Source organism: Arachis ipaensis, chromosome B6 (assembly GCF_059453495.1).
Source record: "Arachis ipaensis isolate K30076 ecotype BB chromosome B6, ASM5945349v1, whole genome shotgun sequence".
Lineage (NCBI taxonomy): Eukaryota > Viridiplantae > Streptophyta > Magnoliopsida > Fabales > Fabaceae > Arachis > Arachis ipaensis.
In genome coordinates, this window is record NC_142441.1 from 23,378,937 (window position 1) to 23,403,870 (window position 24,934).

Sequence of the window (24,934 nt, forward strand, 5' to 3'; positions counted from 1 at the left end):
CATGCATTTATACTCAACCATGGATCACCATCCATCTCAGCCATCCGGCTCACGGTTCAATCCAGAACCAGCCAATTTATCAATAAATACAACCCTTCGGCTTAAGTTCATAATTCATAATCAGCCATACGGCTCACAACTCATTCGGCAATCAGCCATAGTTCAATAGCATACATGGCCATTCCGGCTCACAACAAAGCAACACTTCCACCATTCAACATCATCAAATTCATAAAACCGGCATTTAAGCCATAAATCACTTTTCTCAAGCCATTTCACTTTGAAATCAAATTTCAACTCTTTTTAGCCTTGGCTTCAAAGATCTCATTTCTCAAATCATCTCAGGCTCATAAGCCAAATTTACTCAAAGTGAGTTCCCTTTTTAAAACAAAGCCACTCTCGGCATTCTCTTTCCAAAACTTCCAAAACCATGGAAAGTTAAAGATTCATTTTGGGAACATTCAAAATCACCCATCCCACAATGGGATTTTATAACAAAGTTTCTCGACAGAGTCTCAAGTCTTTAGGGGAGAATAGCATAACTCATTTCGCCGAATTCATTTAAAATCATTAAAACCTTGGCTTTCCGATTTGAGTAATAAAATAGGATCTAAGCCAAACCGAGTCACATAATCATTTACTTCTTTCAAAGCCGTTTCCTGTACTTAGGCAAAACCAGCTTCAACCCCCATGATAAATTCTAAAGCGTTTCAACTGTTCAAAATTGTTTTAGTCTTGCAAAAGTTCAGAGTTCAAAGAGTACTTAAAACCTTTCTCAAAACATTTCAAAATAAAACTTGTCAATAGACATTCAGGTTCTTTCAAAGTCATTGAAACTTCTTTAATTGAAACCCCCAAGTCAAATTCAAAGGCATAAACCCTTTTCGCATTCAATCATCTTTAAAACACAAGTTTCATCTACATAACTTTCTCTTGAAAGAGATACAATGCCTTTCTTAAGAAGCAAGACTAAATCACAATTTCCTCTTTACTAACTCATTTCGAAAGCATGAATCATCCTTTTCTTGATAATTCAAATAAAATAGCAGAAGTCTTTAACTTATCATTTTCCAGACAACATTTCAATAAAGACTCGGATTTTATAGAAATTTCGGCAGCACCTCCCATAAAACTTGGACTTTTGCCACCCGATTCGGGTCCCAACTAAACCGTTTCTCATTCCTTTTCAACATAATTCCAATAATAAACTGTAGTTTTCGGAAGGCGCCCCTACCTCAAAACGCAAATCCATAACCCAAATGCCTCACCAAGTCCTTTCTGTCTCAAACCGAACTGGCGGCAACCAAAACCTCAGCTCCAAGCCACTTTCGCAACAGTCTCAACAACTCTAATCGCAACATACAACAACTGAAACTCAATCTTATAGCAATTAATGCCACAAACCTCAGCGTATGATAACAGAACGGTAACTAAAGGACTTTCAAATCGAAACGCTTACCAAACTAAAGAAAGAGCGGCTGAACCGAAACAGCAGTGGTCTCTAAACCGGTTCGGCGGTGGCCCCGGCAGCCACCTCCAGCGGCTGCAGCGACCCGACTCCGGCAACGGTGACTGAAACCAACATGCCGCAACAATAAAACTCTAGAATCTCATAAGAAACGAAAATCAAATTCGAAACCCTTACCGGTATACTTTTTCCGGCGACGGCAGCAGGGTCTCAAGCGACAGAAATGGCCAGAAGCTCCGGCGGCGGTCCCGGAAGTCACAGAACCATCCCCGGCGGTCAGAATCACAGAGATGCAGCTCCCTTCTCCGGCAGCGACAATAGCGGCGGCCTGAACCCCTTGACATCATCAGAACAGCCGGCGATGACCAGGGACGCGATGAACACCGCGACAGCCACAATAGCAGTGGCGTCGCAGTAGCGGACCCCTCTTCACAGCGACCCAGCGGTGGCAGTTCTGGAGGAACGGCGACGGCAGCTCAGCAACGGCGATGACAGCAGCGTCGCCTTCCCCTCGCGCGAGCACGCGTGCTCCCTCTTTCTCGTGTCGGGCTCCTGCATCGCATCCCTCACGCCCGCAGTCCTGGGTTTGGCGCGGTTCAAAGGCGATCGACGGCGAGGTGCGGCGGTCAAACAACGCCTCCTTCCTCTTCTGTTCTCGATCCGAACGGCGGTGACAAGGAGGATTCGACGGTGGCAGCCTCCAGACACGGCGCCTTCCTCTCTTCGCACGTCCCCCTCTCTTGGTTCTCCATCATCGGCGACAAGGAAAACTGACGGCGACGTCGGCACAGTCACGCGGAACGACAGGGTGTGGGTCAACGGCGGACGCGATTCCATCTCTCTCTATCCGCGAGTCCCCTCTCTGTTTCCCCTCTTCTCTTCTTTGAACCCCTCATTTTGCTTCGTTTGTTTCTTCCTTTCTTTTCCTTTTTGCCTCTGCGTGTGGGTGTCTAGGGTAGAGGGGCAGCAGCTGCTGCTGCTGAGTGTGAGTGAAGGAAACCGGGTCGGTTAGCGGGTCACTGGGTTAGGGTTTCATTTTAAAAAATTAGGGTTAGGGGAATTTTAGTAATTTCACTTAAAAATAGGGATAATATAGTAATTAGAAATAAATTCTAATCCAATAATAATAATATATAAAATACTATTTGTTCATCAACTCTACAATTATTTTCAATAAAATGCCCAAATCAAATAATAAGAAATAATATACTTAATTTCTTCATTTTCCAAAATAGCAGTATTAATATTTAAAATATTACTTATCCAATCCAAATCATATAAAATACTTATTATTTTATAACTATCAACTTTATAATTCAAATATAGAAAATAATCCAATAATTATAAAATTGGATAATAATCATAGCTTATCTCAAATCCAATAAATTAAAACTTGCCTTAATTATCTTTAATAAAATAATTTCTGAAATTAAGGCTATAAATAACCATATGATTTTGAGACTTGATCATAATAAGACTTTTCAAAAGTTCTGGGTCTTACAATTAGGGCCTCTGTGGTGGAGGCTAGAACCCAAAGAAGCAGCATTCTCTGATCTGGAAGATTCGACCTTGTATGTGGCATTTTGAGTAGGATCGCCATGAGAATGAAGTGCTAGAGCTTCACCCTCGTTCAGATTAGATGACCACAGCCAATGGCGTTTGATCTGAAGTAGAGGAGATTGATGACCACGGCCAATGGCGTTGATCACATACATTCTGCCATAGAAGAAGTCATTCACAAGCAAAGAAGAAAGTAATACCAGGGTTAATTCAGAAAGACAAAGCAACTCCAATCCTTAACCATATTCCTATTACTGATTCCTTTCCAATATAAAAAGTAATTTATACAATATTCCCTTAATGCAATTAAGCCTCAATCCAACAACTTCTTGATTTCGCCTGACTAAGACCTGTAAGATAACCATAGCTTGCTTCAAGCCATAATCCTCGTGGGATCGGCCCTAACTCGCTCAGGTATTACTTGGACGACCCAGTGCACTTACTGGTACAGCTGTACGAAAGTGTGGGGATTCGTGCACCAAGTTTTTGGCACTGTTGCCAGGGATTGTTCGAGTTTGGACAACTGACAGATTATCTTGTTTCCTAGATCAGGTAATTTTTATTTTATTTGAGTCTTTTATTTTTATTTTCTTCTTCTTTAATTTTCGAAAAAATCAAAAACTTTTTCAAAAATGTTTTTCTTTTCTTTGCTTAATCTTTGTTCTTGGTTTGAGTCTTTTTGTTTTTGTTCTTAGTTAAATTTTCGTTTTTTTTAGTCTTTCTTTCAAAAAATTTTCAAAAATAGTTTTTTTGGTTAAATCTTGTGTCAAGTCTTTAAGTTTGGTGTCTTCTTGTGTTTTTCTTTTAAAATTTTTTGAAAACCAAACACAAATTTTCTTCTTCTTTTCAAAAATTTTAAGTTTTGTGTCTTTTACATGTTCTTGTGTTCTTTAAATTTTTTTAGTCTTGTTCTTGGTATTATTCTTAATCTTCAAAGTGTTCTTGTGTTTTCTCTTTACTTAGATCTTAAAAATTTTTAAGTTTGGTGTCCCTTTGTGTTTTTCTTTAAATTTTCGAAAACTAGGTGGTATTGATCTAAAAATTTTAAGTTTTGTGTCTTTTACTTATTTTTCTCTTTCTTCATTAAATTCAAAAATAAAAAATATCTTTTCTATTTTTATTTTAAATTATTTTTCAAAAATTCCTATTAAAAATTCAGATTTCAATTTTAATTTTTTATCTTATCTTATCTTAGTTTTAAAAATCAAATTTCAAATCTTTTCAAAATCAAATTTTTCAAAAAATCTTATCTTTTTCAAAATCATATCTTATCTTTTTATCTTTCTTCAAAATTCAAAAATTTTATTTTATCTTATTTCAAAATTCAAATTTCAAACTTTAAAATTAAATCTTTTCAAAAATCTTATGTTTTGCAAATCTTTTTCAAATCTTTTTTTGTTTCTTATCTTATCTTTTCTAACTTCAAATTTTAAAATCACATCTTTTTCAAATCTTTTTAATTTCTCATCTTATCTTTTCTAATTTCAAATCTTTTCTAATCTTATATCTTATCTTACTTTCAAATCTTTCTTAAATTAATTAACTATCTTCTCTCTCTTCTTTTTCAAAAGTTCCTAACTAACTCTTCTCTCTTCTAATTTTTGAAATTTTTTTTCTAATTCTCTCTCCTTTTTTTTCGAAAATTCATTAACTAAATTTCAATTCTTTTTAAATTATTAACTTAATTTTCGAAATTAATTAATTAATAAATAAAATAAAAACAAAAATATTTTATTTCTTAATTATCTTTTCTATTTATACTTCTTCTCATATTTACTTCTATTTATTCGAATTCTACTCCTTCCCCTATTTTCAAAGTATTCTTCTTCTCTCCCATCTTCCATCTTCACTTTTCTATCTTCATCTTCCTTCTTCACATCTCACTGGGAGCCTTTTATACTCAAATCAGACATAGAAGCTTCCTTTCTTTCTTCTTTTCTTGTTTATGACCAGGAACAGGAATAAAGAATCCCTCTTTAATCTTGATTTTGAACCTGAAAGGACTTTAAAGAAGAGCTTACAACAAGCTAGAGCACAACACTCCAGAAGGAACCTTTCAGAAAATCATGAACAAGCAATAGGAGACATGGTCGAACCTGAAAGAGATGCCAGAAATGTTTTTGGTAACTTCACCATGCCTACCTCTGACTTTTATGGCAGAAGTATCTCTGTACTTGCCATTGGAGCTAACAATTTTGAGCTTAAACATGCAAGGAGCATTGGCTGCGCGTTCAACGCCCAAACATGCAGGCACTCTGGTGCTGAACGCCAGTGAGGAACCCCTCACTGGGCGTTCAACGCCCAACCAACCAAAGAAGCTGGCGTTGAACGCCAGCCAGGATACCCCTGCTGGGTGTTTAACGCCCAAAAGGATAGAGGAACTGGTGTTACACCCAATAAGCTATCAGAGCTGGCGTTGAATGCCAGCAAAAGCACACCCTCTGAGTGCTCAATTCCCACTCAAGAAATCCCTGTCCCAGAACCAAAGGAAGCTAAGGCTCATATAAAGACCATAGAGGTTCCTTTGCATGCACTTCTGTAGTGCATGAGTTCTGATGAATACTCATCCTCTGATAAGAATGAAGACACTAGGGAAGTGCAAGTTGCTCGGTACCTAGAAGCTCTTATAAATCTGAATGACAAGTTTTTTGGTACAAAGCCTCTGGAGGAAAAACCTCCATTGCTTTCTAAAGAACTCCATGCTTTGGTTCAGTAAAAGCTACCTCAGAAGCTTCCAGATCCTGGTCGCTTCTTGATTCCTTGCACCATAGGCATCATGACCTTTGAGAAGGCTTTGTGTGACCTAGGATCAAGTATAAACCTCATGCCACTATCTATAATGGAAAAGCTGAGAATATTTGAGGTACAAGCTGTAAATATCTCACTAGAGATAGCAGACAAGTCTATGAAGAAGCCATATAGCTTAGTAGAGGATGTCTTGGTGAAGGTTGAAAACTACTACATCCCTGCAAACTTCATAGTCTTGGATATTGGAGAGGATGAGGATGACTCTGTCATCCTTGGAAGACCTTTCCTAGTCACTGCCAATGCTATCATTGATGTGGCTAAGGGAGAACTGACTCTACAACTAGGAGAGGATCACATCTTGTTCAAGATGCCTCATCCCAATTCTCCCTCTGAGAAAAGAGAGATAATTATGCAACACCTAGTGTTCCAACCCTCTCTTTCTGTACAGAGCTTTACAGAGCCCCCAGACATCAATTCTAAGTTTGGTGTTGGGCAGCCATCAACAAGCTCTAAGCACAAAGGTACTAGGAAGAAAGTATCTAAAGGCTGGAAGGACAAGAAAGTCCCAATTGAAGGCCTCTCACCTGGCATGAGAGTTGTCTTCACCAAGAAGCAAGTCTTACCATATACAGTGAGTCGTATCCTGTCTCTAGAGCATATGGAGTTCATTCATGAGAAGACAGGAAGAAAGTTCACTGTAAGGGGCGAAATCTGAGCCCATACTCACCTCCGTAAGGAGCTAACCGTCAAGCTAATGACGTTAAAGAAGCGCTTGTTGTGAGATAACCCAACTTAATTAATTATTTCTATTTGGTTTTGTTTAAGTTGTTTTCTTAGGTTCATGATCATGTGCATCAGTCAGAACAGAGACAGAATTGTTCAGTAGTGAAAACAGAACACTCGAGATGGAGTGTTGTTGAAGTTGAATACCAGGCAGGGAGCAGACCCTAGGCGTTCAAACGCCAGTGCAGAGGGCAGAAAATCTGAATTTCCTAGCCTCTCAGGACCAGTAGGTCCCACAGTATCCTTACCTACCCCACTTATTCCTTCTTACTTTCACACTTCCTCATACACACTTCCCTATAAACCCTAGCCCAATCACATCCATATCACTTCCCCAAAACCATCATAACTCCCACCAACCCTCACCCACTTCAAAATCAAATTTTCCTCCCATTTACCCACCCATGGCCGAACCCAACCCATACCCTACTCCTATAAATACCCCTCATTCTAACCCTTCATACACACACCTCTCATACACTATAAAACACCCCACGGCCGAGCCCTCTCTCTCCATCTATCTTCTTCTATTTTCTTCTTTCTCTACTTCATTATTCTATTTTCTTTATTTTTGCTCGAGGATGAGCAAAGTTTTAAGTTTGGTGTTGGAAAAGCATAGCTTTTTTTTCTTTCCAGTCCCATTCATGGCATCGAAGGTTGGAGAACCCTCTAGAAAGAGGAAAGAAAAGGCAGTAGCCACCTCCTCTAAATCTTGGGAGATGGAGAGATTCATCACTAAAGCCTATCAAGACCACTTTTATGAAGTAGTGGTAGAGAAAAAGTGATCCCTGAGGTCCCTTTCAGGCTTAAGAAGAATGAATATCCAGAAATCCAATGAAAGATTCGGAGAAGAAGTTGGGAAGTCCTAACCAATCCCATTCAAGAAGTTAGGATCCTAATGGTGCAAGAGTTCTAAGCTAATGCATGGGTTACTAAAAACCATGATACTAGTGTGAACCCAAATCCAAGAAATTGGAGCACCATGGTCCGAGAGAAAATCTTAGATTTCACCCCAGAAAGTGAGGTTGGCATTCAACTTGCCCTTGATGCAAGGAGATCCTCATCCTTACACTAGGAGAGTCAACTTTGATCAGAGATTGGATCAAATACTTTCAGATATCTGTGTGAAAGGAGCATAGTGAAAAAGGGATTTCCAAGGCAAGCCTGTTCAACTAAGAAGGCTTGACCTAAAGCCCATAGCTAGAGGATGGTTGGAATTCATCTAATGTTCCATCATCCCCACTAGCAATCGATCAGAAGTGACTATTGACAAAGCCATCATGATCCATTGCATCATGATTGGAAGTGAGGTAGAAGTACATGAGGTGATTCCTCAAGAATTGTACAAGATAGCTGAGAAGCCGTCCACCAATGCAAGGTTGGCATTCCCACACCTCATATGTCATCTATGCAATTCAGCTGGAATCGTCATAGAAGGAGACATATCCATTGGGGAGGACAAGCCCATCACTAAGAAGAGGATGGAGCAAACTAGAGAGCATGCACAAGAGCCTATGCATCCACCTCAGCATGAGATCTCCGAGATGCCTCAAGGGATGTATTTTTCTCTTCAAAACTATTGGGATCAATGGCAGACTTCTCTTGGAGAACTAAGCACTAACATGGAGCAATTGAGGGTGGAGCATCAAGAGCACTCCATCACCCTCAATGAAATAAGAGAAGATCAAAGAGCCATAAGGGAAGAACAAAGGGCTATGAGGGAAGAGCAACAAAGGCAAAGGAGTGACATTGAAGAGATCAAGCATCACATTGGATCCTCAAGGAGGAGTACTAGCCGCCACCATTAAAGGTGGATTCGTTCTCTTTATCTCCTTTCCTGTTGTATTTTTCTATTTTCTATTATATTGTGTTATCTGTTCTCTTGTTCTTGTTGCACGATCATTTGCATTTTCGAACTAGTGACCCACCCAACCCATCCATTTCCTCTTCCATTTTCGAACCCTAACCCATAGCTGCCCTAATTTCCTCTTCCATTTTCGAACCCTAACCCGGCAACAAGCTCCACAATCGACGCCGGCAGAAGGAACTCTAACGGGCAGAAGGAACTCCCGGTCGCGGATCGAAGCTGCTGTCAGCGGCGTCGTCATCTAGTCGTCTGAACTCTGAAGCTTCTGGCGTCGGTGTCGTCTGGTCGCCCTGGTCGTCGGCATCGTCGTTCTGGAACTCAGGCCTTCTTGCTCTCTGCCACGGTGAGTTCTTGGGTTTTTGAATTAATTTTTTTATTTTTTTAATTAACTATATGAATTTTTTGTTGGAAGATTGTTAGTTCAATTGTCTTGTTAATTATATGAATTGATGGCTTGATGCAGAGTTCTTCTTCTGCTTTTCAATTTTTTTTTGTTAATTATGACTTAAACATTCTGTAATTCTGAATTTGCTTAATATAAATTTGATATAAGTTCAATTTTGGATTCTGGATTTTGAATGCTATATAGAATTGATACAATTTTGGGACTCTGGATTTTGAATGCTACATTGACTTTTGCTGAATATAATTCTGGATTTTAAATGCTGTATGAATTGATATAATTCCAAGGCAAATATTTTCTCAGATCTTTCTTTTCTTATACAGAGCCAACAATGCATATGATGTATTAAGTTATTGCTAGAGAATTGAATTAAAATTCAGTTTCTATTCAAAGTTTTGCTTCTGCTGCTTTTTATTCTGTTATTTTAAATCCTTATATTTCATGTAGGCCTAGAAAAGTTCAGGTACCCACATTGATGCTCATTTGTGTCAACAGCATCAAAATGGTCCTTTAATAATCAATTTTTTGTTCATCAAGGACCAATTTTATGTTTTTGAGGTCTAATTTTATGGAGAAATGTAATAGATTGATAGTGAAGAGACAATTAGATGTCTCATATATCTTTGGGACTAATTTGACCATTTTAGTAATATATATAAATTGATGATCAATTTGATGTCAAATGCATATTCGAAGGACCAAATAAACTTTTGATTATTTGAAGGGCTTACTCATGTTTTGAGCTGAACTCCTTTTGTTTATTTATTTATTCTTTTTAAATGTATTACCTTGATGTTGTGTATGACATTGGGACATAATGGTTTGTTGCATTGCAATCACAGTTAAAGAACATAGCTTACTATGCTTGTGTTAGAATGAGAAATTTGTCATTTTTTATTTTAAGGGTTAATGATGCTTGCTGCAAAAAATTTTTATTTTGATTATTTTGGGTGTTTCTTTACTTTGGCTACTTCTTGTTGTTGGATCTAAATTTACAGACATATCACTTTTGTTTTGGCTGCAAACTTTATATATACAAGTGCATAAAATTCTAACATTCTTACCAAACAAAAGTTTATTAATTAAACCGATTCAACCACGGTTCGATCCTGATTGAACCATTAAATCATTAAACCAGTCACTTGACCGGTTCAATGACTGGTCCGGTTCTCGCAACCTTGGTCACAGTAACAGTGTGTGTGCCAGATGCCAAAACAACCTCACCTACGCGATACTGCAACGGATTTCCCCGAATTCTGACACAGGTTCATCGTTCCCTCAAATTCCGTATTCAAGTAACTACCTCCTTATTCCCTAATTCCTATACTTCAATTCTTTACCTCTAAATTTTGTAATTAACGCACGCTTTTTAGTTTTTTCGGTTGAATTTCTAAGTTTATTCCCTCCCACGAAATTGTCACCCTTTTTATTTTATTTTATTTTATTTATTTTTACTCTGCTTTCTTGCTTCTTCTGCAGCACAATTCACCAAACTAACTGCGGTTTTGTGATTCTGTTGTTGGGAGTTGATCCGAAAAATGGAAGTTTTGCTGCCAAAACTTCCATCTTTCAAGTTCTCAAGCCCCATTTGTTGCTGTTCAATAAGCACTAGGAGCTCTTCGTATGTGAAATTCGGATTCCGTCGATTTTCTTCTCTATCTGTTTGTGCATCAACCGTTAATGAAGCTGTAGCTGAACCATCCCTTGGTTCCCCTTCTTTGGGGCACACCACAAGACCCCATTTTCCTATACTTCACCAGGTGATTATTTTCTTATCTTATCTTATCCTCGCTTTCATTTTTTTATCCTTTGTCATTTATGTTTAGCCTGTGAATGATTAGAAAATGTTTAGATAAGATGTTAGCTTTTTAATTTGATATACTTGCTAGTTGTGATGCACGAGCACTTCATTTTTAATTTGATATACTCGCCGACCCCATCTAGAGGCTTTGTTGTTGTTGTTGTTGTTGTAGGCATGTTGCATGTATATGTATCATATACATATACCTTAACCTTCTTAAATTCATGACTAATTTCTAGAAAATTGCAATATTTATGAATCATATTCGATATTTGCATTCTTATCTGTGCAACATAGTTTGCAAGCTTAGACAAAGTTTAGACCCACTTTGACATTGTGGAAACATTGAAGCTACGAAAGATAGTCTCCTTGACTGCTCACTTACTGAATCTTAAATGTTCTAATTTATCTTTTCGTCTTTGCTCTATGTTGTGATTGTGATTCACATCCCTAAAGCTTGCATTTCTTGTGTAACTCTTAGTTTATAGAGGAAGAATGTGTTCATTTGATGGATGAGATCTACAACTTTTCGCCAAACCTTAGTCAATGGTTAAACACCTAGTTCTCATATCAAACAATCGCTAAGTATTGTGGTAAAGTAATGTGAATAGTTATAGAATGCTTGAATTCCAATGCAAAAGAAATGTGGTTCACAGGTTTCTCTTCATTAATAAAAAATTTAAAAAAATGGTGAAAAAGTCTCTCCATATGTTATTCTTTAACATCATAAAGTTATGATACTCTCAAACTCAATTCGCAGGAAGTAAATGGCTCAAAACTTGTTTACTTAGACAATGCAGCAACTTCTCAGAAGCCTACCGTTGTTTTGAAGACACTGCAAAGCTACTACGAAGCATACAATTCGAATGTACATCGGGGCATACATTTCTTGAGGCAAGTATAGTGTAATATTAATAACTAAAATTCTAATTGCATAATTTGGTTGTATGTTTTATCTTGCACAATTTTTTTATGAATACAGTGCAAAGGCCACGGATCAGTATGAAGCAGCTAGAAGGAAGGTTGCAAGTTTTATAAATGCTTCTGACTCCAGTGAAATTGTATTTACGAGAAATGCTACTGAAGCTATCAATCTAGTGGCTTATTCTTGGGGCTTGTCAAATTTAAAAAGAGATGATGAGGTATTTAATGATAGAGTAATGTTATAGATCCAAGTCTTTTTATGAACCAAGTCCAACCAAGTTAAACAATAAGACTTGGAGTAATGCTATCTATAATTGATTTTTGTTGATGCTAGACCAACTTGGTTGGACTTGGTTAACAAAAATCACTTGGATGTGTAACATTATTCTTAATGATATATATCTTTATGAATGTCAAATAACATAATTGTTCAAAAGCCTGAGATGATTTTGTGTGTCTTCTTAAGTTTTGAAGAAAGTATTAAGGATTAATTTGAATTTGCAAAAGGAATTCAATAATAGAAATTTGAATATCAAGAAACATTGGGTATTTTTTTGTTAATTAAATTTCCCTCGTCTTGGTATCCTTGTTAATGTTTGTGTTCCACCATTAAGTCCAAATCTTGCCCTCATCGAATCCTCCATTCTATATATATATTCTTACAGATTATACTTACGGTTGCTGAACATCACAGTGCGATTGTTCCTTGGCAACTACTAGCTCAAAAAGTTGGGGCTGTTTTGAAATTTGTGAACTTAAACCAATATGAAATTCCAGATATGGACAAATTGAAAGAACTGCTGTCAAGGAAAACCAAGTTAGTTGTTGTCCATCATGTTTCAAATGTGCTTGGTATGTTTCTTATTTCTTATTATGATTCTTTGTGTTGATTGAACAATACTTCAATATGTATACCATCAAAGATCATGTGCCTCTTGGGTTGATGGCTTGATGAACTTTTTATGTCACAACAAGGTCACTAGGTTTCTAAGCTTGCTATACGGCATACTTAATGTTCTTCCGCAAAACTTTTCAAATTAGGTATCACTTAGCGTTGAACATTCCAAATTAGTATTTTTCCCGCTCATTGAACTTGAAGAAACATATTAGGTATAAAAAGGTAAGAGACGAAACCTATTACTAGGAGAGTTAATTCCAAAACAGCCAGGCTGCTGAAAGGATTGTCTTTAGTTTAAATGGGAGCTCTTTGTCTCACAGAGGCTGATAAGTGGCACTTGTATCAGCATTCTGTAGGGTTTGGTTTAATCACACTTTTAAGAACAGAGAGTTTACTTTGCAAATGAATTTGTAAAGTGGTCATTAATGGAGTATGAAGTGGCAATCCAAAACTTATTCTATAATGGAATCCACAAAATCTGGTTATTTTATAAGTTAAAAAAAAATCTTATTAATATCAAGCAGAAACTAATGCTTAGCGCAGTACTCAATTCCATTACAACCTTAATAAGGTTAAATATCAATGCATACATCGTATATGAACTATAACAGCATCCTAATTTCTCTTGCTGTGTTTTTTCAATTTTTAGACTTCTATTTTATGCAGCATTGCAGCTGGTAGTACTTGTTGCTCACTTTTGGAGTTTATAGCTAAAATGAACTAGTTTTGATATATTTGTACAGCTTCGGTACTTCCTGTTAGAGATATTGCTAACTGGGCTCATGATGTTGGAGCAAAAGTGCTTGTAGATGCCTGTCAGAGTGTTCCACACATGACAGTTGATGTTCACAGCCTCAATGTTGATTTTCTTGTTGCTTCTTCTCACAAGGTTAGGATTGTTAACTTATTTTTGCTTGTATTTCCTTGGAACAATTATAACAAGTTTGTCAAATACTTCTTGCAGATGTGTGGGCCTACAGGTGTTGGATTCTTATATGGTAAAATAGACCTCTTGTCGTCCATGCCTCCCTTTTTGGGTAAGTAATTAGACATGGTATTTCCCTTGCGTCTTCTCGTTCAAATAGGAAATGACTATAAAATAAAATTGAAGTCCTATTTTTTTTTTTTGGAACCATGATTAATGATATTGTCTTTTGAAGCTAATATACTGATGGCAACCTCGGCCTTTTCTTTGTCTAGGTGGTGGTGAAATGATTTCAGATGTATTTCTTGATCACTCAACTTATGCTGAACCTCCATCCAGGTTTGTGAACTTGCTTTTCCCGACTCTTATTTTATGGATAGTCTTATGTGACCTTGGGTGGAGATCACAAGTTTGATGAAGAGCATTTGTGGTTCTATTAATTTTCATGTCCATGTCTAATAATTTCTTTGCTTCTATGTTTTTAAAATTAACTCAGTGGTCAGTGTTACTGATATATTTTAACTTCTCAATCCTTTAACTTCAAAAGGATCAACCATCTACAGTTGCTGTTAGTAATAGATAATAAGTGATAGATAATATGTAGTTGTTGTTCTCTATGCAACTTTTTTCTGTTTTGCATACTATTAGTCGACTGTGTAATTATTCGATGCACTCTGATTGTCCTAGATTTGAGGCCGGAACACCAGCAATTGGGGAAGCAATTGGTTTAGGAGCAGCAATTGATTACTTATCTGGGATTGGTATGCAAACCATACATGATTATGAGGTAACTTAGGCTTCAATCTTTTAAAGGACAAGCTATTTTATGATTCAAAGGACAAGAAAGATACATGCTATGAATCTATCAAAAGCATTAACAAGCTTAATGTTCCTCTTAACTTTTTTCTTTTTCTTTTGGGGGGACAACCCAAAAAGGAAAACTGATAGAAATGGTTAACAAAATGCGTTCTAAATGAAAATGATCTGTGCTTATGTGAGAGAAACTGCACTGTAAATTAAATTTGATAAATCTTTCCACGCTTGTGCTTAGTCACATATGTTGATATTAACAGTTTGTCTGGTGCAAGGTTAACTATTTTGATTCCAATGAAATGTGAGATTTCACAGGTGGAGCTGGGAAGATATCTTTATGAAAGGCTCCTTTCAATCCCAAATATTCGCATCTATGGGCCGGCACCTTCAGAAAAAATTAAACGAGCTGCACTTTGTTCTTTCAATGTTGAAAATATTCACGCTACCGATCTTGCAACATTTCTTGATCAACAGGTAAGAGGATAAAATGACCATCCCCAGTCCCCACACGCAAAGTTCTCCAAGAACCATTTTTTTCAAGAAAGAAGCTATAGATACCAATCATGATGATCATTTGCAATTGTATGCCTGCTAAAAAAAACGTACTATTTAGCATTTTTTGAATTATGATCAGCATTGCATTGAGCATGTTTGGAAATTATTTCTGTCTTGAATTGCAATTGATGATGTAACATCTTTTCAGCATGGAGTGGCTATAAGATCGGGTCACCATTGCGCCCAACCCCTCCATCGGTACTTGGGAGTCAATGCAAGTGCACGTGCAAGTCTCTATTTCTATAACACTAAGGAGGATGTTGACAATTTTATCCAGGCCCTCAATGACACAGTCAACTTCTTCAGTTCATTCAAGTAATCAGAATGTAATATTATGTAAATCAATTTTTCTTTTTGTATGTCATCTCACTGTTAGGTCAATTGGTAGGGACGTGCTATCTCAATGTTCTTGAATTAAATTCCTTCTAATGATCTTAGTGGTGGAGGCGTCTTGTAAATTTTGGGTTTCATTGTCTAAATTGTGGAACACCACCACATCAACCTCCTAAACTTATATGTATAATTAAATTGATGCTGAATTTCTGTATCGAAACAAAAGAGTGATGCTTAGGCATTGTTTTATACCAAGTCAATATTTAAAATCAGTTGTAGCTTATTGGAGGTTGGAACAGGTACACATTTGAGCACAAGAGTTGTTTATTAAAATTTAAAATTTCTGATACTTTTATCAACTTTATTCGTTCACAAAGATGTTAATTCATACTGTCAAAACTAAAAAAAAATGGATGTTAATCCATGAGAGATGATGTGTTATATTGTCAAGCAGCACAGCACAGGCAATGGAGAGCCCTGTAAATTCAAAGACATGCACCAAAAAATCTATTATATATATGTTATTGATTTCTGTCAAGTTATTTTGGTTTCTTAAAAAAATAATCTCAATAAAATTTTCATGTAAAAGATATTCCTTAACTTGCTAATGCATCGGCGTACTTTAAATATATTTTTTAAAGAAGTGTAAAGAATACTTGTTAACATGCTCAGGTTTTTGTTAACATGCTCAGGTTTATGTACTGTTTAAGCGCATATCTGTCCAATGTTTCTTATATTATTCTTTAGATAAATATTAGGTGAAAATATGATTTTATAATCATGTCTCCAAAAGTTTTGTTTTTGAAACTATTGTTTAACAAAAGTTAAAAAATAAATACACAATTTTCTTATAAAAAAATATAGAAAATTTTGTAAAAAAAAAAACATAAATCTTTAAAGAAAAACACAAAAAATATAGAAAATTACACTTTTTTTTATTTCTGTTTTCTATTTCTCTCTTTCAAAGAACAAGAGAAACAGAAAGAAAAAAAAATTTTGAAAAAAAATCATTTTTTTTTAATTCTACTTATTTTCTTCTGTTTTTTATTTTGTTTTCTATACAAAAAAGTTGAACAAAGGAAAAAGAACGTGAGGAGAAGACAAATGGATCATGAAGGAAGAATCAGAAGAAGAGTGAAGCTTATCTTTAAGTTGTATATTTTTTTTGTTCTTTCGGATTCTTGGTTAAATGTTTAATTAAACTATGACTTAATCACTTAGTACCATTCTATTTTTTTTTCTCTCAAATATTGTCTGATTTTAATTACGCACATAATTATAGAAATATATTTTGATTTTATATAAATGAAAATTATTGGATAAATAATCATTATTAATTTCTTTTAACATATTGTATTTTCACTAACAGTTGTTCTTTTTTTTTTTTTTGAGAAGGGCTGTTAATGAAAATAAATAATATTACCTAACTTGACCGTTGACACTTAGTGCTTATTTGGGCGCCATTAAGTTGATAAAGAAAAAATTTTAATGAAAAATATCTCTTTTTTTTATTTTTTTAGCGTGTTTGGTAAATTTCTAGTAATAAAAGTAATAGCATTACAAAAATTTAAAAAACATCTTTTTTTAGAAGTTACAATTTACATCTTTTTTTAAAAGATCTTTTTTTCTTTAAAAAAGATATTTTTCACGTAATAAATAAACAAAAAAGTACTTTTATATGGTTATACCAAAACATAATTGATAAATAAAAAAATCTTTTTGCATGAGTTATCCAAACATAAAATTACTTTTACTTTTCTATAAGATCTTTTGAAAAAAGATCATTTCTTAAAACTAGACATATATCTACAACAAAAATACTATTCGTATATTAAAATTAGCCACCAATGTATTTGTGTTTAAATATGTTCTGCGCCTAGCATCTAGGGCCCCAAAACAGCCAAACAATGACCCGGCTCCCGGGCCCAAATCCTCCCTATTGCCCGAATTGGCAAAAAAAAGAAAAAAACGGAAATCTCTAACCAACATTCAAATTCAAATACCTCCCTTATCTTAACTAATAAGATAAGATAAGATAGCAAGACAAACTATATAAAAGGGAGCCAGGGGCTCCCTCAAGCATGTTACACACTCCTAATCCATACCTATACCTCTTAGACTCATTATGACTTGAGCGTCAAAGTGTCTTTACAAGTACCATCCTTCGTTGCTTCAAAGGTCCGATCAGGTCATCACCAAGACCGGCGAGTCCCCGATCCTTCCCTCAACCGGTACTAGTGAAGTCCTGTTCATTGGCGCCATCTGTGGGGACATGCAAAATCTTGGTGTAACACCCTAACTATCAAAATGTCACGCTTTCACTTGCGCCACTCTGATAGCTCGGATATTACGATGACACTTAAAATACCTAACACTAAAATATGAGCCTTTTTAAAACTTTAAACTATATTTTTCAAAGACCATATTCTTGAAAACATAAATCCATACTTACAATACAAAGTACAATACTTACAAAGAATACATATATATACATATTATTTACTTTACAAGCATTTCATACCAAAATCCTATCCCTCTTATAGAACTTGCAAAGTTAAAGGCGAGGGAAATATAAATACTAAAACAATACAAAAAAATATCGAGTAAACAGAAAAGTAATAAGCTCTTCTGAACTTCGTCGTCCATATCCTGAAAAAAGAAAAGACCTGTAGAGGAGTGAGAACATCGTCCTCGCTGGTTCTCACTATAGGGTTTGAGAATTGTTATAATAAGATATGTAAAGTAAAACTATTTTCATAATACAGTGATCTTTGCTCGTCTTATGAATCCTTTTAAAAATCAACTATTAATAATCTAACCATTTTCGAAAACCTTTAGTTAATTGCCCAAAACCTAAATTCATAATTAAATTTATTAAAACTCCAATTAAACACATTATCTCGTAACATATCACGATAAGTACCAAATAAGTGATTTCATCAAACTTACACTGCTCATCCAATATATAACCAAATCGCATCACGGCCTCCGACCCAACACAAAATCAATCAACACCCAATTCACCAAAATTTGAACCAACAATCACAAACATAAATAATGAGGTTCAAAAACAATCAAGAACAATTACATCAGGTACAGCAATTAGCAGTTACACGAAATTATTCACATAGGCAAACCAAGTACAATATGCACACTTGAACAATGTCACATAAATGCATATGATGCATGCCTTTTCTACTGGCCGTGAGCTCACGTGTTGGTTATTTTGCTAGAACACGACACATCCAGTAGCTAACCCGAATATTGCTCTCTTGAAAACCGGTGAGCGGTACACCACCACGAACCTCATCATTGCGAGCAGTACACCACCACAGACCTCGCAAGATCTTCAATTAAAAATCCACACACACACGTGGGTGGTAAACCACCACGAATCCTACATGACATTCTCTTTTAAAAATATGTGGGTGGTACACCACCACAAATCCCACACAACATTCTCTTTTAAAAACATATGGGTGGTACATGATGAGCGGATATTTTATACGCTTTTTGGGGTTAATTTCATATAGTTTTGAGTATGTTTTAGTTAGTTTCTAGTTTATTTCCAGTAGTTTTTAGAAAAAATTCATATTTCTGGACTTTACTATGAGTTGTGTGTTTTTCTGTAATTTCAGGTATTTTTCTGGCTGAAATTAAAGGAGCTGAGCAAAAATCTGATTCAGGCTGAAAAAGGACTGCTGATGCTGTTGGATTCTGACCTCCCTGCACTCAAAGTGGATTTTCTGGAGCTACAGAACTCGAAATGGCGTGCTTCCAATTGCGTTGGAAAGTAGACATCCAGGGCTTTCCAGCAATATATAATAGTCCATACTTTGCACAAGAATAGACGATGTAAACTGGCGTTCAACGCCAGTCCTCTGCCCAATTCTGGCGTCCAGCGCCAGAAAATGATCAAAAGCTGGAGTTGAACGCCCAAACTGGCATAAAAACTGGCGTTCAACTCCACAAATGGCCTCTGCACGTGAATTGCTTAAGTCTCAGCCCCAGCACACACCAAGTGGGCCCAGAAGTGGATCTCTGCATCATCCATCATAGTTTATCCAATTTTTGTAAACCTAGGCTACTAGTTTAGTATTTAAACAACTTTTAGAGACTTATTTTGTATCTCATGACATTTCAGATCTAAACTTTGTATTCTCTGACGGCATGAGTCTCTAAACCCCATTGTTGGGGGTGAGGAGCTCTGCTGTGTCTCGATGAATTAATGCAAGTATTTCTGTTTTCCATTCAAACACGCTTGTTCCTATCTAAGATGTTCATTCGCGCTTAACTGTGATGAAGGTGATGCTCAGTGACATTCATCACCTTCCTCAACCATGAACGTGTGCCTGACAACCACCTCCGTTCTATATCCGATTGAATGAGTATCTCTGAGATCTCTTAATCAGAATCTCCGTGGTATAAGCTAGAACTGATGGCAGCATTCATGAGAATCCGGAAAGTCTAAACCTTGTCTGTGGTATTCCGAGTAGGATTCAAGGATTGAATGACTGTGACGAGCTTCAGACTCTTGAAGGCTGGGCATTAGTGACAGACGCAAAAGGATAGTAAATCCTATTCCAACCGGATCGAGAACCAACCGGTGATTAGCCGTGCTGTGACAGAGCGCGTGAGCGTAGTTTTCACTGGGAGGACGGAAGGTAGCCATTGACAACGGTGATCCACCAACACACAGCTTGCCATAGGGGGACGTGCGTGCGTGAACAAGAAGACAGAGGAAAGCAGAGATTCAGAAGACAAAGCATCTCCAAAACTCCAACATATTCTCCATTACTGCACAACAAGTAATTTCTAATTTATGCTCTACTGGTTACTCACAATTCAATTGATAAACATAATTGACTTCCTGACTAAGATTTACAAGATAACCATAGATTGCTTCAAACCAACAATCTCCGTGGGATTCGACCCTTATTCACGTAAGGTATTACTTGGACGACCCAGTGCACTTGCTGGTTAGTGGTACGCGTTGTGAAAAGTGTGATTCACAATTCGTGCACCAAGTTTTTGGCGCCGTTGCCGGGGATTGTTCGTGTTTGAACAACTGACGGATTATTTGGTTGCTTAGATTAGGAAAAATCTTCCCTTTTTTGGTTTAGAGTCTTTTATTATTTATCCCTTGTTAAAATACTTTAAACTTATAGCTCAGTTATTTAGAACGTGGTGTTTATGTTCATGATAATTGGCTATCATATTTTAAAAAAAAAATCTTTTTCAAAAATAATTTTTCTATTAAATCTTGTGCCAAACTTTAAGTTTGGTGTTTTCAAAAATAATCTTTCTTAAAATTTTTGAAGGTCCCATAACTCATTTGGCTAGAGCGTTAATCTGTGTTCTTGGTAATTGGGTTAGAATCTTTTATACTCTTTTCAAAACCTTCTTTTTCAAAAATATTTTTTCTATTAAATCTTGTGCCAAACTTTAAGTTTGGTGTTTTCTTGTTGATTTCCCTTTGATTTTCGAAAATTTTGGTTTGGTTTTCTAAAAATTTTAAGTTTGGTGTTCTTCCTTCATGTTCTTGTGTTCTTGTGAGTCTTCAAAGTGTTCTTGAGTTTCCTTGTGTCTTGATCTTAAAATTTTTAAGTTTGGTGTTCCTTGGTGTTTTCCCTCCAAATTTTTCGAAAACAAGGAGCATTAGATCTAAAAATTTTAAATCTTGTACTATCTTATTGCTTTTCTCTCTCCTCACTAAATTCAAAAAAATATCTTTTCAAAATATCTCTTCTAACTTCCTAACTTCTTATCTTTTCAAAATTTGTTTCAACTAACTAACTAACTTTTTGTTTGTTTCTTAACTTTTTCAAAACTACCTAACTAACTCTCCCTCTCTCTAATTTTCGAAAATATCTTCCCTCTTTTTCAAAAATTCCTTTTTTTTATTAACTAATTAATTTTTTTTTATAAACGAAAAAAAAATTTTATTTTCAAAATTCAAATTCTTTTTAGTTATTTTATTTTATTTAAGTGTTTACTTCTTATAAAATAAAATAAATAAAAAGATAAATCAGTCCAAGTTATATCCATACATCCATCATGGACATAAGTGGAAATGAACAGTCCAGGAGGACTCTGGGGTCATATTCTAACCCCTCTACTGCTTCATATGGAAGTAGCATCTGCATACCCTCCATTGGAGTCAGTAGCTTTGAGTTGAATCCTCAGCTCATTATCATGGTGCAGCAAAGTTGCCAGTATTCCGGTCTTCCACAGTAAGAACCTACAGAGTTTCTGGCACAATTTTTACAAATTGCTGACACAGTACATGATAAGGAAATAGATCAGGATGTCTACAGACTATTACTGTTTCCATTTGCTGTAAAAGATCAAGCCAAGAGGTGGTTAAATAACCAACCTAAGGCCAGCATAAGAACATGGAAACAGCTGACAGAAAAATTCCTGAATCAATATTTCCCTCCAAAAAGGATGACACAGCTAAGGCTGGACATCCAAGGCTTTAAACAAGGAGATAATGAATCTCTTTATGATGCCTGGGAGAGATACAGAGAGATGCTACGAAAATGCCCCTCTGAAATGTTTTCAGAGTGGGTTCAGTTAGACATCTTCTACTATGGGCTTGCAGAAGGAGCTCAGATGTCTTTAGATTACTCAGCTGGTGGATCTATCCATATGAGAAAGACAATCGAAGAAGCTCAAGAGCTCATTGATACAGTTGCCAGGAATCAGCATCTGTATCTAAGCAGCAACCCTTCCATGAATGAAGAGGTTAAAACAGTAACTGCTGAATTCAGTACTGTAAAACAAGCTGCTGAATTCAATCAGCAATTAGATTTTCTAACAAAACAGCTAGCTGAATTCAAAGACAGGTTACAGGAGACAAGGATAGCTAATATACATATGGACGAACAATTTAAGCAAACAAAGCAGCAGCTATCAAAGCAAATAGCAGAAGAATGCCAAGCAGTTCAATTAAGAAGTAGGAAAACATTAAATACCCCACCTCAAGGCATCAAAAATTCAAGAAATGAGTGACCCACCAAAGATTCCCCTGAGGACAGTAAGAGCCCAGGGAAAAATAATTCTGGCACTAAAACGCCAGAAAATGGGTGGAAGGCTGGCGCTGAACGCCCAGACCATGCCCAAAACTGGCGTTCAGCGCCAGAAACAAGGCAGGATTGGCGTTCAACGCCAGAAATGGGCAAGAATCTGGCGTTGAACGCCCAAATGGGGCAGAATCCAGCATTGAACGCCCAACAGGGGCACATTTCTGGCGTTCAGGCGCCAGGAACAGACAGTGAGCTGGCGTCTAACGTCACTCCAGCTTCTGACTCTGGCATTCAATTGCCAGTGAGGGATCAGACACACACAAGTGCTGACAACAACCCCTCTAAAAAGGCTTCTTTAACCACTAAGGTTGAGGAATATAAAGCCAAGATACCTTATCCTCAAAAACTCCGGAAAGAGGAGCAGGATAAGCAATTTGCTCGCTTTGCAGATTATCTAAGGACTCTTGAAATAAAGATTCCATTTGCAGAGGCACTTGAGCAAATACCTTCTTATGCCAAGTTCATGAAAGAGATCTTGAGTCATAAAAAGGAGTGGAGAGAAACAGAAAGAGTTCTCCTCACTGAAGAATGTAGTGCAGTCATTCTGAAAAGCTTTCCTGAAAAGCTTAAAGACCCTGGGAGTTTTCTGATACCATGCATATTAGAAGGTGATTGCACCAAGACAGCTTTATGCGATCTTGGGGCAAGCATCAACCTGATACCTGCATCCACTATCAGAAAGCTTGGCTTAACTGAAGAAGTTAAACCAACCCGGATATGTCTCCAACTTGCTGATGGTTCCACTAAATACCCATCAGGCGTGATTGAGGATATGATTGTCAGAGTTGGGCCATTCGCCTTTCCCACTGACTTTGTTGTGCTGGAAATGGAGGAGCACAAGAGTGCTACTCTCATTCTAGGAAGACCCTTCCTAGCAACTGGACAATCCCTCATTGACGTCCAACAGGGGGAAATAACCCTGAGAGTCAACAATGACGAGTTCAAGTTGAACGCTGTCAAAGCCATGCAGCATCCAGACACATCAACAGACTGCATGAAAGTTGACCTTATTGACTCTTTGGTAGAAGAGATCAACATGACTGAGAGTCTCGAATCAGAGTTGGAAGACATCTTTAAAGATGTTCAGCCTGATTTGGAGGATTCAGGGGACATGAAAGAGCCTCTGAACCTTCTTCTGAAAAAGGAAAAACCTCCTAAACCAGAGCTCAAGCCACTGCCACCATCCTTGAAATATGCATTTCTAGGAGAAGGTGACACCTTTCCAGTGATCATAAGCTCTGCTTTAAATTCACAGGAAGAGGAAGCACTTATTCAAGTGCTAAGGACACACAAGACAGCTCTTGGGTGGTCCATAAGTGACCTTAAGGGCATAAGCCCAGCTAGATGCATGCACAAAATCCTATTGAAGGATAATGCCAAACCAGTGGTTCAACCACAGAGGCGGCTAAATCCAGCCATGAAGAAAGTGGTGCAGAAAGAGGTCACCAAATTACTAGAGGCTGGGATTATTTATCCCATTTCTGATAGCCCCTGGGTGAGCCCTGTTCAAGTCGTCCCAAAAAAGGGAGGCATGACAGTGATTCATAATGAAAAAAATGAACTGGTTCCTACAAGAACAGTTACAGGGTGGCGCATGTGTATTGACTACAGAAGGCTCAATACAGCCACCAGAAAGGATCATTTTCCTTTACCATTCATAGACCAGATGCTAGAGAGACTAGCAGGTCATGATTATTACTGCTTTTTGGATGGCTATTCAGGCTATAACCAGATTGCAGTGGATCCCCAAGATCAAGAGAAAACAGCATTCACATGTCCATCGGGAGTGTTTGCTTATAGAAGGATGCCATTTGGGCTATGTAATGCGCCTGCAACCTTCCAGAGATGCATGCTCTCTATTTTCTCTGACATGGTGGAAAAATTTCTGGAAGTCTTCATGGATGACTTCTCAGTATATGGAGACTCATTCGGCTCCTGTCTTGATCACCTGAAACTTGTTCTGAAAAGATGCCAAGAAACCAACCTAGTTTTAAACTGGGAAAAGTGTCACTTCATGGTGACTGAAGGAATTGTTCTTGGGCATAAAATCTCAAACAAGGGAATAGAGGTGGATCAAGCAAAAATAGAGGTAATTGAAAAATTACCACCATCTGCCAATGTTAAGGCAATCAGAAGCTTTCTGGGGCATGCAGGATTCTATAGGAGGTTTATAAAGGATTTTTCAAAAATCGCAAAACCTCTAAGCAATCTACTAGCTGCTGACACGCCATTTGTGTTTGACACAGCATGCCTGCAGGCGTTTGAAACGCTGAAAGCTAAGCTGGTCACAGCACCAGTCATTTCTGCACCAGACTGGACATTGCCATTTGAGTTAATGTGTGATGCCAGTGATCATGCCATTGGTGCAGTATTGGGACAGAGGCATGACAAGCTTCTGCATGTCATTTATTATGCCAGTCGCGTTCTAAATGATGCCCAGAAAAATTACACAACCACAGAAAAAGAACTACTTGCAGTGGTTTACGCCATTGACAAGTTCATATCATACTTAGTAGGATCAAAAGTGATTGTGTATACTGACCATGCTGCTCTTAAATATCTACTCACAAAGCAGGATTCAAAACCCAGGCTCATCAGATGGGTATTGCTTCTGCAAGAGTTTGATATAGAAATAAGAGACAGAAAAGGGACAGAGAACCAAGTAGCTGATCATCTGTCCCGGATAAAGCCAGTGGAAGGGACGTCCCTCCCCTTCCTTGAGATCTCTGAGACGTTCCCTGATGAGCATCTATTTGCCATTCAGGAAG

The 24,934-nt window shown here is 37.1% G+C and overlaps 1 protein-coding gene across 2 annotated transcripts; it reads left to right on the forward strand.

Annotated features, from left to right (window-relative positions):
* The first annotated feature begins 9,983 nt into the window (after positions 1-9,983).
* LOC107646171 (cysteine desulfurase 1, chloroplastic) lies at positions 9,984-15,350 on the forward strand. Of its 2 annotated transcripts, none has more exons than XM_016350371.3 (11): positions 9,984-10,124; positions 10,356-10,589; positions 11,391-11,524; positions 11,613-11,772; positions 12,220-12,406; positions 13,196-13,341; positions 13,417-13,489; positions 13,653-13,716; positions 14,065-14,164; positions 14,506-14,664; positions 14,894-15,350. In XM_016350371.3, the coding sequence occupies exons 1-11, from the start codon at positions 9,984-9,986 to the stop codon at positions 15,062-15,064; spliced, it is 1,569 nt and encodes a 522-aa protein (XP_016205857.1). In that variant the 3' UTR covers positions 15,065-15,350. The 2 variants fall into 2 exon arrangements, with proteins under 2 accessions (XP_016205857.1, XP_016205859.1); XM_016350373.3 differs by having other exon boundaries at positions 10,031-10,124; positions 10,309-10,589.
* Positions 15,351-24,934: the final 9,584 nt, after the last annotated feature.